The sequence below is a fragment of the Mus musculus genome, chromosome 16, assembly GCF_000001635.26.
Source record: "Mus musculus strain C57BL/6J chromosome 16, GRCm38.p6 C57BL/6J".
Taxonomy (NCBI): Eukaryota; Metazoa; Chordata; class Mammalia; order Rodentia; family Muridae; genus Mus; species Mus musculus.
Window position 1 is genome coordinate 95,444,915 of NC_000082.6, and position 16,147 is coordinate 95,461,061.

At 45.9% G+C, this 16,147-nt stretch overlaps 1 protein-coding gene across 20 annotated transcripts in view; it reads right to left on the reverse strand.

Annotated features, from left to right (window-relative positions):
• Window positions 1-16,147, reverse strand: part of Erg (ETS transcription factor) — a 227,432-nt gene that overhangs the window by 85,746 nt on the left and 125,539 nt on the right. For 2 of the 20 annotated variants that reach the window (XM_030248973.1, XM_030248972.1), the window contains exon 1: window positions 14,314-14,459. The exons of 15 other annotated variants lie outside the window; for them this stretch is intronic. In XM_030248973.1, coding sequence (XP_030104833.1) covers window positions 14,314-14,331 — 18 coding nt within the window. In that variant the 5' untranslated portion in view covers window positions 14,332-14,459. Of the gene's footprint in view, window positions 1-13,753; window positions 13,856-14,313; window positions 14,460-16,147 lie in introns of those variants that run through there. 3 more of the 20 variants (NM_001302154.1, NM_001302153.1, XM_006522904.4) reach the window with 2 other exon arrangements.

A 16,147-nucleotide genomic window follows, 5' to 3' on the forward strand; every position in this document is an offset into this window, starting at 1 on the left:
CCTAAAAATGGCCCAACAGGTAGTCAGAAGATCTCAGTCACTCAACGTTTGTGGAAATAAAGACCACAGCTAGGATGGTGAGATGGCACTTTATACCTGTTCCGATGCCTCCTACGGAAAAGGCAAGAGATGGTGAGCATGAGAATTCTGGTTGTCGGGTTCTCGAGGACACTAAATATGACTACCATATGTTCCGGCAGTCCCTGCGTATATGTTCAAGGGAAATTCAGTCCCTTGAGCTCACCACAAGCCTCCAGTCACTGTTCACCTTAAACAGGACAGGCAAACAACCTGAGTGGGTGAAAGAAGTGAAGAACCTGTGATGTGGACAGAACTATCCATTTCTGAAGAAATGAGACACCAGACTGGGGATGCCATTCCCAGAACGTCTGCCCAGCATTCATGAAGCCCTGGTTTTAATGTTCAGGGCTGTGTAAACCAGACACAGAATCACACAACTATCATCTCAGGGCTTGAAGATGAAGGGAGAAAGGTCAGAAGTTCAAGGTCAACATTAGGTACAAAGAGAATTCCAGACTAGCCTGGGCTACATGAAACTCTTATCAAAAGGAGGTGATTTTTCTGTCACTTGCCCACAGGTGGAAGAATCTTGAAGACAATATGCCAAGCAAAGCAAAGCCCATCAGTTACAGGAGGAAAGCCAGTGGGTGATGTTGGTTATAGGTAGAATCTAAACCTGTTAAATACACAGAAATCAGATCGGAAATGAAGACCTGCACTTATTTGGTGCTGTACCTCGGAACTTTGCTCACAGTAAATCTGGAGCAGTCTTGACCCCTAGGACGAGTGTAACGTGAGAGGAGAGAGCAGATACATGAACTTTCTTGAGTAGTATACCAGCTTTACCTTTACTTATATGTGTACGAAGGCTCGTGTCACTTCCCTAAACATGTACAGTCAGATATTAAAGCCATCATTTAAGCCACCTACAGAGAAACGTGTAGGTTTATCGAAGAAAAATACACACTGAAATTGTGCATCCACCTCGAAGAGGACCTAAAATAAAACGACCTCGATTTCCCACAACGTGAAAATAGAACAGTGTTCAAGATTATTTCCTCATCCGCTGGTACCGCCTCATTTTTATCCACACGATCACTCAGACCCCACCATGGGACCAGTTACTCATTCATTAGACCGACATTTACCGGGGATGCGTGTCTCACCAGGAATCAGCACCACAATGAAGTAACGTAATACCTGGGGCTCAGAGCAGTGAGTCTTCACAGCCCTTACTGGAGGCTTTCTGACCATGACTAGTGTGACATAGATGTGTGTGTGTGTGTGTGTGTGAGAGAGAGAGAGAGAGAGGAAGAGAGAGAGAGAGAGACAGACAGACAGACAGAGAGTCAGAGTCAGAGACAGAGACAGAGTCAGAGACAGACAGAAGAAGACAGTGACAAAGACAGAGATACAGAGAAACTGAGACAGACAGAGAGACAGAGACTGCTGACTGAAGGCCTGAACTCAGGGTACTTGTGGGACAAGTGTCCTACCATTAAGCAACAACCCTAGGCCCTCTTTCTACTTTTAATTATTTTGAGCCAGTGTCAAAGTTGCCCAGACTGTTCTGGACCACACTGCAGCCCAGGCAGGTCTGTGAGCATTCAATCCTCTTGCCTCAGCCTCCTGGGGAGCTGTTACTTCCTCTCAGTAAGTCTCAAGGCTGGGAACTGGTAAACACTTCAAGTTCTGTTCACTCTAGGGCTGCTCCAGACACTGGCTGCCTCTCCTCCTCCTCCTCAGAGAACTGCAATGCCTCCCCTGCCCAGAACACACCCAGGCTCTCGGGCTGACAGAGAGCCGGTGCCTTCCTTTTATGTTCCCATCTTGATTTTCCTTCTTGTTTTCCTGGGATTGTAAAAAGGGAGCCGAGCTCAACCACTCAAGGCTGGGTCTTTCCTTGAGCCACCAGACAGTCCCATGGCTGTATCTCTCAAGTCTCACAGCCTGCCCATTTTATACAAAACTCTAAAGGGCCAAAGTGCATGGTGTTCAAGGACAAACACAAGAATCAGTTACAACTGGGAAAGACAATCGATTTATCTCAGAAAAGTAGACAGCATATAAGTTTTTAAAATAAACATAAAGCTGACTATGATGGGACATGATCCAAACAGTTTGGGAATGGCAGAAGGTCACTAATTCAAGGCTAACCTGAGCTACACACCAAGACCCTGTCTCAAAATTAAAGAGACTGGGTTGAAAAGATGGCTCGTGCCTGACAGTGGGAACCCTGCTCCTGCAGAGGATCCATGCCCAGTTCTAACTGTGATTTACATGGTTTACACCGGTCTGTAACTCCAGCTTTAAGTGATCTGACAGCTCTGGCCTCTGCAGGCACCTGTACTTATGCGCATGCGCGCGCGCACACACACACACACACACACACACTTTTGAAAAAAGATAATAAAAATAAATTTTATTTATTTTTAAATTATTTTTATTTTAAAATAATTTTAAAAGTTTCAAAACACAGAGACTGAACTGAGTACCCAGAGAGCTCACCCTTGCCCATCTATGTTCCCTGCTGCTCAGAGCTCATGTGTGCTATGTGTGCTTCACACTTTTCAAACAGTCACAGGAAGGCAAGACAGAGAAACAAGCTTCAGAGAGTGGATAAAAAATCATTATACAGAGAGTTTGCCTCCCATGTACTATGTCCTGGGTTCAATTCCCAGTCCTGAAAGGACAAAAAGAAAGGAAGAAAGAAGAAAAGCAACATAGGGCCTGCATTTCTAAAGGAACAGGAAGTGAGCAGTAAATCACATTTTAAAAGTGAGTTTCCTTTCTAAATGTTATATCTGCAAATGTGGAAAATGAAAGAAGTGTACGACATTAGGAAAGACTCAAACACCAGCAGGCCCTTGGTGGTGTGATATAAGGTAGTTTGATTTCCTTTACTGAATTTTAATTTTCCAAACCTCTATAATAATTGTTTGGAAATGTAAAAAAGATAAGTAAGTTTTTATTGTTGTTGGTTCATCGATATTATTCATCAGTCTTCATCAGTCCAGGCAAGAGAAATAAACCAAGACCAAAATGATACTTGGATAGACCAACTTGGTCTTGCAAGGTGACCCCAGTAGGTAAGATCTACATCCTCACATGTCTGCTCTCTGGCCCCACCCCCCAAATGACGCAGCCATGACTCACAGTGTCCTGAAAACCACCCAGGCGCTGAGGGTCAGAGAGGCCACCTTGCAACCCTGTAGGCAAAATGTGTAGGCAATGATTCCGGGAGACTGGTAGAGTTCCACTACAGGGTAAAGTACCCTGACAAGGAAGACACTTTGTCTCCACTTAGGATGCTGAGATTCTACACTGCAAGGCCCCCAACAGGATTGGCAATCAGCTTTAAAGAGGGAGTCAGGAGAGGGGCTTGGGTGAACTCTCTCTTGGGGCCATTTCAACTCTCTTTCACTTCAAACACAAAATATGTATAGCGAGGGGCTGTGTAGATAGAAATTATTGTGGGATACAATCATGTCAGTAAGCACCCACATGCAACACTGTTTCCTTCATCTATCTGCATCTAACAGTTCCAGAGTGAACGCTAGTCTCTGCTCCCACCGGCAGTCACCATCTCTTATGGACCCTGTGTCTACAGGACCAGTAGACTTCCCTATCCGATACTGGTGTCTTTGTCACTGTGTTACAAACCTCACAGGAGACACTTGCTTTGTGTGAGGGGGTCAGCAGTGATGGGGGCCAGCAGCGAGGGCCAGCATCGAGGGCCAGCAGGGGGTGGGGCTGCTTAGAGTATAGTAAGTCCTGACTTCTGCAGGAGGCTTCAGGAGCAGCAGACTCCCTGTTTTGGGCCTGTGGAACACCATTCTCTGGGGCTTTGCCAGGACTAGAGCCGGAGGCTCCTGGGTGCTATTTATTGTGTTTAGTTTATTGTCCAGTGTTACTGTTTGTTGACTTGAAACATTTTTCCCCCTACAAAGGGCCAGCTGCTGAGGACATATCCTGTAGATGGTAATGGATGACTCCCTATTGTTCAGTGTTTGTGCTTCTTGGTCTTATTTGTTTGGCTTCAAGGGGCCTAAACAATTCACTCCCTGGGCACGGAGAACAACCCGTGAGCTAACAGGCTTTGTATCCAGATCTGGTGATTTAGGCCCCAACTAAAGAGAGCTAGCTCTACAGTTGCTTTAAAGGAAACAACACTAGATGCCATGTTCATCTAACCTTGGGGAAAACTTAGGGCCATAAATCTCTTTCTGTGACTCAAAAAGGTTGGTGAGACCTACCCCACCCCCCAGGACGAAGCGCTGGCCTGTCTGTGTATGAGATAACACCAAGATTGAGGAACAGACAATAAAGTCACCACTGTAAAGCCTCATCTCTTCACCTGTTACAAAACACAGAATCCACCCCACACGCCCCCACCCCCACCCCACACCCCACACCCCGTGAAAATCCGGAGCTGGTCTTGATCTCACTGGAAGAGACACAAGGAATAAAGAAGAGCTTGCACTGGCAGGAAGCTTCCACAAGGAGTGCTTCCTGCCACCCGTGCCTCTGGTTGGCCTGGCTATCAGGACAGGAAGCAAGTATAGGAAGTGTCTGTCTACAAACCGTTTATCCTCAAGGTAACTGCTGGAGCAGCGTTCTGCTGTTTACCAAAGCAGTAAACACAGGGTCTAAAAAAAGATGTCTTCCCTTGCCAAAGAACAGGGCTTAAAAAAAATCTATGTGGCTCTCTCTCTCTCATAACCACTGACTGTAAGAACCGGTAGCCATGGGCTTCTGCTTCAAAAGCAAGCCAGTCCAGAGAGGCAGATGCAGGACTGGTGTTGGACTGGTTGATTCCTCTCAGAGACCTGAAGAAGACAAGACAGGGCTTCTACAGCTGGAAGGTGGCGCTAGGAACGTGGATTTTATTCCTTTTTTAGAACCTTCACAGTTCATCCCCTTTGCCCTAAATAGAGTCAAGCCTACACAACTATCTGTGCTAATTCAAGGTGGTGAGAATAACTCCTTAGAGTCACATGACTCTGAGAGTCCTTTGTATTTGACCTCAAGGCATTGTTTCTTTTTTAATTTTTTAAATATATTTTTAGTTCTAAGCATCCACACAAGATGAAGAGAAACCGTGCCGGGTGCTGATGACTTCTGCATGAGGCCCAGGCCAACTCTTCTGAGACATCATCTCTCTGCCTTTTAACACTGAGAATTCGAAAACCTGTTCCATCCGAGTTCCCTGGATGAGGGTGATAAGGAGGACCAGACCCAACAAGGACCCTCCACTAGTGAACACTCAGGGTCCTCTACTACTCTGGTGTTCATTTTTCTGTCTTTAATAAAAGCCCCTATAGGGTTCATAGTGATGCCAATGAGAAAGAGAAAGAGAAAGAGCAAAGGGTGGGGAGGGGGGAGGGGAGGGGAGGGGGAGGGGAGGGGAGGGGGGGAAGGGAGGGGAGGGGAGGGGAAGGGAGGGGAAGGGAGGGGAGGGGGAGAGAGCACGAAGAGTGAAAGGGAAGGGAAGAAGAGGGGATAGGAAAGGGAAGGGGAGAAGAGGGGAAGGGAGGGGGAAGAGGGAGAGGGAGGGAAAGGTGAATGGGGGAGGGAGAGAGGGAGAGGGAGAGGGAGGAAGGAAAGCAGGCCTGCCCTGAAAAGGGTCAGAACAGGCAAAGGCAGCATCGGCCATTTCCCCAGGACTGGGGCAGGTCACCTCTAGCACCCAGTACTGGGAACAACTGTTTCTGTCAGAGCTTTTATCTCTTAACAGAGAGAGGAGAGTGCCTCAAAGAAAAGGGTCAAAGGAGCTCCTTGGATATTGAAAAGCTGAACTCAGAAACTGGTGCTGACAACGAAAAAATATGATAGGACAGGAAGCTGGCCTGGACATGGGTATAAATGGCTTCCACTCACTGAGTTTGTATGTCTCTGGGAGTTCTGAGCTCCTGTGCCCTTCCACTCTACAGTAACACAAGTGGGAGTGAGGGTTTTCCCAGGTGAGAAAGGCTCTGACTTGTCCAGGTCCACAGTTTAAATCCCTGCTGAGAGCTCTCTGGCTAGGCACACAGACAGTCTCCACTGTCTGAAGCACTGCCATGATCCCTTTTGTGAGTCCCGAAATCAACAATCTACCAAAACCCAAAGAGGACCAGAGCTCTGATTCCAGCTCCACTCCTACCAGAACAAAGTCCAGGAGAGGCCAATTTCCTACTGAGGTCCCACTGTGGCAGGCTGAGGATCTGGCCACCGCCTCTCCCATCACCCCTCTGTGACTGCATCTGTGCCTGCCGTCCCCTGTAGGAATGATAAAACCAATCCTTCCTCACAAAGTATAGCACAATGATGGAGAAAAGAAATAAAGTATCAAGTGCCTTGCTGCTACAGATAATTGTGGGCTGTGGTGTCCCTGTTATTGATGGCTGCTATTCAAACACACAGGACCTCCCAGGAGAGCCACGCAATGTGAAACCACATGTTCTTAAAGCAATATCTTAAGAAACATGCCTCAAATTGAGACATGAACTCGCCATGTTGACAAATTCTGAAACACTGTTTCAAGAATTTCTTGCGCATGGCCCGTATTAACTGGACGTGTGGATACTTACAACAACAAAGACATAAAGTTGGGAGAGAGATGGGATGAGGGTACTGGGGGGGCAGGTATAGGGAGGAAATGGTATATGACTATGCATAATATAAACTGTATAAATATACAAAGCTGTCCAAGACTAAATATATCATTTAAAAATAAAGCTCAGTAGGATACAAAATGAACAGAGATTGAGTTAATTGACTTGGATATTTTTGTGGAAGTGTGAGGGGCTCTCTTCAGAGTTGAACCCATGATAGTGCTTATTAAACAGTAGAAAGAAAATGAAAAAGGCCCGGTGTGCTATTTGCAATACTTCAATTAAAGACAGCCAAAGAAGTGGTAAATCATAAACAGGGGTGCTTTAAAAGTAAGATTGTTCAGGGCTGAGGTGACAGAGGGTTTAGTGCATGAAGTTCCTGCTATCCCAGCACGCAGACCGGACCTTAGATTCCCCAGCACCGGTGTAGCAGACCGGACCTTAGATTCCCCAGCACCGGTGTAGATCTAGAATCCTGTGGGAGGTACTTCTGTGAGCCCAGCAGTGGAGCGCAGAAGACAGAAGGATTTGGGGGCTCACTGGCCAGTCAGTTTAGCTGAATTAGTATAAATGAGGAGACAGACAGCACTGGACCTCTGGTCAGAACATATATGTGCACACGGGTATATATAGACTCACACAGGCATGCACACACATATGCATACGCCCCACACATGCACACACACACATACATGCACACACATGGACACAGGCACACACACATATACATATGTACACATCTGTACACACACACATACTCACACATATGCACATACACACACGCACACATACACACTTGAGTGTGTGCCAGCCAGCCAAGCCCATAGCATCTCTGCTTGATGTCCCCTATCACATTTTCCAGAACTAAGCACGCATTGTTTCTACTAAGTGTTTGAAGTAATAGTGCTGATGTTGATGTTATAGTTGGATTCTGATGTGGCACTTTAAAGCATAAATAATTTTACTTGGCTTTGGCATTTCTTTTCTGAAACTCTCAGCACTTATCTGCACACAACAGCATGGCACCTGTTCCTCCCAGGGCTGAGTTCCACAACACCCTGCCGAAAGACGACACGGGGCCAGGCGGAAACCCCTGACCTGAGTTTTCATTACTGACGCCTGAGGCAGATCAAGGAAGTTCATACTTGAGCTGAAGACATGTAAGCCAGTCACCAACAGACTGGAATCAGGAACCTCTACCCCTTGGATACAGCCAAATAAGGAAAGAATTCTTAGGACAGCGTGGAGCCGAGTAGTAGAGCGCTTGCCTAGCATGCATGAAACTCTGGGTTCCATACCCAGTACCTCAGGAAATAATCATATTATGTAGATATTCTTAAGCCAGCAATGTGGTTCACACCTATAATTGTGACCATGGGGAGGCTGAGGCAGGAGGATTGCCTTGAGTTCTAGGCCATCCTGAGGTACAGAGTAAGACCATGTCTAAAACTCAAAAAAGTTAAAACAACCACCAAAAGCAATCCCTGTCGCCAAGCAAACACAAGAGGAGGCAAGATGTCACCGTCAAGATTTCCAGCAGTTCACCGTCTAGCTACTTCTTGTGACGGGATGGCTGTTTGCTGGATTTTTTTTTCACATAAGAACAGATGACAGAGTAGATGATTACAAGAACTCTCACTACCCAGAGTCTTAATGTGTTCCAGACCATTCAGTACACCATTGTCCTCTGCAGAGAAACAGCGCTGCAGATACAGGACACAACCCGCATAAGGAGACCTCCGAGGACAGTGAGACAGAAGCCCCAAGGACAGGGAGAAACCTGCTTTTTCTCCATGCTTCCAGAGCCCGGTTGCTCTGAGCATCTGAGTTGTTGTGCCTGTTTATTTAGCGCAAGGCCTGCCAGGTGGCTCAGGGTGTCATGGTGTCAAACAGGATCCCAAACTCAACGTCCTTAGAGCTACATGTTTTAAACCATCTTGTGTGCCCTTAAGCACGAAGTCTATTTAATTCATCTTATTTCAGTAGGATCAGGAAAGAAATGGGACTTTACGATGACTACATTATTTTGACCTCTTACCTCCTTTGTATAAGGAATTTAAGTTAATATGCATTGTTTTGGTACTTGTCGGCCCCTGCAGTTTGCCAGCCCCTACTGACAAAGCTAAAGTGTGTATGTTATTACTAAGAACAAAGCCCTGCGGCTTCCTAAGAATATAGACACAAACAAACCAGGGCAAGCAGGAGAGAGGGGAACTGAAACAGAAGGAAGTGTGAGCGACAAAGGGAGATGCAGCTCACCTCCAGCTCCAGTCAGGGTCCATGGAGACACACACGGGGAAACATACTGGGTCAAACAGTGGGTAAGCATAAAAGGGAAAAGTACAGATCACCCTGTAAACAGAGACAGGGTCATACGAAAAGGTACAAGATGCTGAAACCAATTCAGATCAAATGAAGAGAAGGACCTTCCATGCTTCTCCAACCGTGACAACGGTGACATCAAATATCCGAGAAGCTGTGGGCAAATCAGGGCCTCTAGCGAAAGTCTATGAAATGGGCCAAATCTCTAAATTTGGCAAAGATTTTAAAGGTACACATTAATTACAGGCGGCCCCAGAGTTTCTGTTTTAAGCAAAAATACACTCTTTAAAAAACAAAAAACAAAAAAACAGGTAGAGGATGCATAGCAGTGCCGCTATGAGAGTATGAAGGGAGGGAACTTCCCATGACACAACATCAGCTGTAAATGATATCTATTTTATATAGAATACAAAATTCACAAAATCATGCTTATTAAAAACTTAAAGTGATGTGGTGGTGAAATGTGTATGAATTAGTATCAACAACAACAACAACAACAAAAACAAAAACAGAACAGTTAGCTGTATAGAAGAACAAAGAGGCACATACAATCAGAAAGATCACACCACAGGTCAGCAGCCTGGGTGGCCTGCTGGGATGTGGAGAATCTAGATTATAACATCTCTGTGTTCTCCTTAGAATGAAAATGCCTTTCATTCTACATCTGTAAATTGTACAAAGCAAAATTATGCCCCCCCCCACACACACAAATGTTCATGGAGAACTCTAGACAGTGAAGGACCCCAGGACCCTTCTTATTATGCTACCAAGGAGTGATACATCATTCAAGTCTCTTGGGGTCACTAAATGTAGTCCTGGGTCTCTGAATAGAGGAAGCGACAGGCTAACCATGTCACCTGAGCAGCCAAAGCACTCTACCTTCACCTACTGCAAGAGGACGCTAATCACCAGCTCCCACCGTCCCCCTAGCCCAGGATATTCTGCCACAGGCTTGGAGGCTGTGTTATGACTTCTGGAAGTGACCCCACTGTTCACTCTGTCTGTGAAAACATCCAGGCAGAGTCTGTGGCTGGGGGCTTTCCTCCTGAAGAAATACGTAGAGGACAAAGAGTGGCATCAGAAAGCACGGCAGTTCATCACAAAGGATGACAAAGACATGAGTCCCAAGCACAGCATCTGTCACTTACTGCTTGTCTGCTATAGGCTCTACAGATAGCTCACGACAGCATGAGGCTGGGTTGCCACACTGATGGTGAGAAAGATGGGGTCACACAGAGTCACCAAACAGCTGAGCACTTAAATGCAAGGTGTATGTGCCCATATAACATAAGATATGGCCTCTGGAGTGATCTGATGGTGTTCCCAGACAGGGCAGGAAGCAATGCCCTTCATCTTACCATAGCTGACGTTTCTGTAGCAACTGGACCAGACTGGCCACAGTGGTTGACACCACACACTGTCAATACCATTTGCAAATTTCTGAGACTACACATTTCAGAGACTCCCGTGGATCTCCACAGAGTCTTATGAACACTAGTGGCTAAATCAATGCCTCTCAGCTGCAGGAAACTCACATAAGTAACATTGTCCTTAAGGCATGAGGAATAGTTGCTTTTCCGGTTTTATTGTATTTTCTATGTATCCTTTTCTAAGAAACACTGGCGCGAATGTGTGTGTGTGCACGCTTGGGAATATGTTTTTAAATATCAAGGTCTGTTTTTCAGAAGGAAAAATAATAATGAAATAAAGGAGATACAGATAATGAAAAAATCATTTTGTTCTAGAACATTTCTCAGAGAGTGGGAGTCCTCCTGTGGGTTAAATGACACCCAGAGAGTCAACCACTTTCGATTCTGCTTGCTGGGGCCACGAGTCAGGATGCTGGTGGGCATAGGTGCTTGTGCATTCACACACACACACACACACACACACACACACACACACACACACACACACACAGAGAGAGAGAGAGAGAGAGAGAGAGATTGAGATTCATCCATGTGCAGCTATAACTGCTGTATCATAGAAGACAGCTTGGATCTCAGAGTGACCCTAAATACCCTAAATGCACACAGAAAAGTTATAGCGAGAAGCTGTCTTTTCAATGAACTTGGGCTAGAACAGAAGGGGAGGGCTGCCCTGTGCTCTGGGATGTGGCAGTTACCAAGAACAACAACACCCAGCACCTGGAGTTTCTTCCAGTGTCACAGAATCCCCCACAACGCAGAACGAGGGAGGCCATGTCTAGTCCCCGGATGCCGGAAGGTAGACGAGGAAAACGGCTGCAGCAAGCACAGCTTTAGCTAAGTTCTGTAACCACATCCATGAAAAGCCCATGCAGAGTTGACCTGTCCCTCACCATCCTCAGCTCAGAGGGCTGTGGGCCTCCTTAGGAACTTTCCAACTGTTCAGAGCCTGCTCGCCTAGGCACCTTAGGAAATTTCTATATCCTGTCTGATTCCTGAACTGCTTCCACCCAAGCTGCTGTTTAAACACGTTCCCTCCATGCCCTTCCACGTACACACACACACACCACAAACCTACAGACACATATCACCAATCCATACACACATGTGCAAACACACAAATCTACAGATACACACATACACATGCATGCATACAAGATTCAACTTTATTTTTTTGTTAGATATTTTCTTTATTTACATTTCAAATGCTATCCCGAAAGTTCCCTATACTCTCCCCCCGCCCCATCCTACTCCCCTACCCACCCACTCCCATTTCTTGGCCCTGGCATTCCCCTGTACTGGGGCATATAAAGTTTGCAAGACCAAGGGGCCTCTCTTCCCAATGATGGCCATTAAGGCTTGCAACCTAGGCTTCACCGCCTCCTAAACTGTTCAGGATAAGACTGTTTCTACCATAACTCTATTCCATTCCCCTCCACCAATGCTTTTTAAAGCAGGATGCTATGTACAGACCTAGGATTCCTTGGGCTGCCCAAAAGGCAAATGTCACCACAAACAAGTTCAGAAAAATCCTTGGAAGGCTGAATCGAACACCTAACTCATAAGGTTATGTGGGGAGCAACAGGCTCCAGGGTTATGCATCTCTCAGTATTGCACTATGAAGTCCTCACGGCCATCTTCCCAACGCGCTCAGACAGATGTTGGCTCGGCTGCTGTCCTGGTTTATTAGAACCCTCAGTCTCATCCTGAAACCCATGACTTCGCAGAGAGAAATACTATTTCCTAAAAATGCCTTTACCTCTCCCGAATGAAACGCCATGTTCTCTCTACCTCAAATTGCCAAAGCAAGGCAAGAGTACCAGAAACGTGCCTCACAGGGCTTTAGGCAGAGTGGCTAAAGGAAAGGAATCCCACACAGAGGTGATGATGTGCCAGCTTCACCAGCCCAGAGTGTCTGCAAGTCAAAGAACTCATTGATTTATTTACTGAAACACCCAAAACTCCAAGCTTATTTCCAATCCAAAAATCCCCCTATGGGGACTGTCTCATGACTTCAGAGGACACTGCCCTGTGCTAATTTGAGGTTTGTCCCAGAGTAATTAAAATTGCAGCCAACAGACTCAAGACTTCTTTTCCCATGTCACAAACAAAGCCATAAAATCATCTTACTACTTGATCCAGGAAAGCTCACAGAAAGCTGATCTTCAAGTCATTCACCACTCAAGAGAGACAGCTTTAACAAGGGACATTAAAGAATTCACTGGAAGTCATTTCTATTGTAGGGAGAGACACACTACACACATGTGACACAGAATTCACACATTAACAGAGTCCTAAAAAGAGCAAGTAATTGTCCCCAAATGTATTCAAAAGATAAAAATGCAATCTGACTTCAAAGGTGACTTCTTCACACACATGGGTCTTAAACGAAACAGTGTAATGCGTTGGAGAGTTGTCCAAACACATTCCACCTTCTGCAGGGCAATCTCTTCTTTCCATGCCCTTTAAAGCATTGATTTGTGGAGTTTGATGAACCCGAATAAGCTTCTACTCAAGCTATCTAAGATTTACACAGAATATTCTAATTGTTCTGAAATATAGATAGAATTAAAGAGTCTAGAGCAGAACCCCAAAAGCAGCATTTGGTGTTGTAAAAATAAGTCGTTTCTACTCATTTATCCGAAATTAGAGTCTATCAGACACAATGCTAAAATCCCCTCTAGGTCACCATATTGCAGCTGGCCCTACTCCTTGGGTCCAGGGAAAGAAAACTCTCAGACGGCAGCCTTTGGTGTGAGCCTTACTGGATTACAGGATACAGCCTGAGACCTGAAAACTGCATGGACCTCTGAAACACAGTTTCCACGGTACATATAATCAGCTGGCGAAGGTTTCTAACCTTCTAGCCTCGTCTTTATTATGGGCAAACCCCAATACTCATGAGTTTTCAGGCTAAGCAGAACCCTTACTGGACAATAGGTCACTTGCCATCTCTGTGCCACAAAATTAAAGACACAACGAATAAACACACTCTTTGGCTTCCTTTGTCTATACAGACTGCTGGCTTTCCTCATTCCTACGAATGTCACCAAAGCCCGGTGGCCTGGAATGTAGTTTAACAGACCCACCATCTCCCCGTACAACTAATTCCACAGATTTCTGTATCGGTATCAGCTGTTTGTATCGACCAGGCTGCGTTTAGTTTTCAACCGGTGACCCGTGCGGCTTTGTCTCGACACTAAACTTTACCAGTAAGCTTTCTTCTCGAAACATGTACAAGAAAACACATAGACCCACCTGCAGCAGAAAAGAGACCAACAGACCACTGCTTTACAGTCCCCACGAACCACGCAACACTGGGAAGAAAGCTTGCAGTACACAGAAAGACAGGTGTTTTATTTGTGATAGACACATTAACCAACACACCCAATTACCACCATTCGAGTTTTGAGGCGCCCGATTCCTCTCGGCATGGAGGTCCCCACAATTCAAGCCAACATTCGTCCATCCTGTTACCAACAGCCACTGAGTGTCTCCTCACTTCCACAGGGACATGCTGGCATGCCTGGTGGTTTGGAGTCCCCGATGCGTATCCAAATGTTCACCATTGACAAGACCATCTCTCTGACCCTGCCCTCCAACCTCTGTGGTTAATGCCTCGTATCGAACCCACATCCAGACACCGTTAGGAACAGGTAAAGAAGCTGAAAATTCAGAAGTGCTCCAAAAAGCCTTCACTGAAGTAAATCCACGGCGCTCAACAGTGAATTTAGGAACCCCAATTTTTTTCTGAGTTTGAAGTTTTTAAGCCTTGCGGATGGTCTGAGTAGGAAAAAGGAAATTTACTAGGCAGCGCAAAGGAAATCTTGTTGTCCTCTATTGTGGTGTGGGGGGTGTTGCCCAACCCTAACTTATCTGCCTTGATAAAGGAAGCCCAGCGCAAGAAAAACAAGATTTTGTCAAATGTAGAGGAACCCTCTCCTTACCTTAATAGTGCTGGCCATAATGCAATCAAGTTTATTGATCGTTAATAAATGTTAATAATAATTATTGCTTCTCTCTGACCAGAAAGTAGTTTTGATGAGGTTGTTTAGAGCGGATGAGATTGTGCTAAGTCTGGGAAATGAAGTCAGCCAATGGCAGGAAGAGGTTTCTATTGGTCCTGGCTGCCCAGCCCGAAGAAACAGGATATTTGGGAGTGGAGAGATAAGAGACCCTGAAAACAATGTTGTTTTTCTTGATGATATGCAGCCAGGAGAAGTTTTTTAATTAAAAAAAAAAAAAAGGCATCAATTGGCTGAGGCCGGGGCTGTCACAGCAGGTGTGACCTGCGTGACTCTGGGTGACAGGCTGCACCAGAGCAAAGCAGGATACAGATGTGATGGGGCTCTGCATGGCTGCACATGGGAGGGTGCTTGGGTGCCTGTCCTTTACATCGCCCCCTCCCCAGGAACGCCACCAGCCAGCACAGAGAGCTGAAGCTAACTAGGACCTAGTACCTATGGCTGTATGGCCAATTTGAATCGAGGTAACCAAGAAAACTAAAGAAAAAGAAAAATCAAATCAAGATCTTGTTTTCAAATGCTCATTAAAGGGGCTGGGGAGATGGCTCAGTCTGTAAAGTGTCAACTATGCAAGCATGGCTCCTTGAGTACCATCCCCAGAGCCCACAGACAAAAGCTGGGAGTCGTGCACATACCTTCAACTCTAACCCTGGGGAGTCAGAGACAAAGCAGATATCTGGAGCTCATTAGCTGGTCAGCATATGCCAATCAGCTGGTCCCAGGTAAACATTTGAGGAATAACATCCAGGGTTGACTGGGGGCCTTCACATGCATGTTCACCTGAACCAACATATATGCCTATATACAGGTATACATATACATACTACATATGGTTATATGTGTTCATGAGTGCACACACACACACACACACACACACACACACACACACACACACACACACCAAATAACTAGATTCTACATTCTAGAACATACATCCCTCTGACACCCGTGTTGTGGACCATGGATTCCAACAGAACTCTGAGCTTAAGAGAAGAGGCCGGGAGAAGTTCTCATAAATGCATAGAAGCCAAGCTTCAGGTTCAGTGCCATAGCTCGGCTTTCCCCTGAAGGATGCTGAATTGACACAGCCCTTAACATTCCTTTACAGGATTTCAGGCCTTTAATTACTCATTTTCAGGAAATTACTTGGTCTGTGGAAGAAACAACAGTTTGCTTTGAATTGAACCACATGAAAGTTGGACCCGTCACTTGGTCTCATGGGGACCCAAGCAGCACAATGGACCAGAGCCTGAGTCATGGACAATTCTTGGTTACTGGGTAGACAGGCAGTGAACTGAACTCATTCAGACTTTGGGCCAGCTCTGCCACACACCAGCTCCTTTCTCTTATTTGCCCCTGGTCCACCTCCACCCCTTAAGTTACAATACACAAAAGAGGAGAAAGAGAGGAAAAGCAGGTGGAGGTGCTGGGGTGGGTTCTGACGACCCCCTCCTGCCACCTGCCTAGCATAGTCAGGGGCTATGGGTTCAAATCCCAGCAGTTCAAAAAATGGGGGTGGGGAGATGAGGAGGAAAGGATCAGGGTGAGGAGGAGGAGGAGGTGGGAACCAGGAGAGGGATGTTAAAAGGCAAGAAAGAAAAATACATAAGAACTCTAATTCCCAGTTCTGATGGGAGGCTGATGGGTTGGTTCTCAGCGCCTTTGAGAGCATGTTGATTCCAGGCTCCTTTTTATCTCTGAACAATGAACAAGATGTCAGGCTGATTAAAACTATGTTTCCCCTAAAATTTTCAAA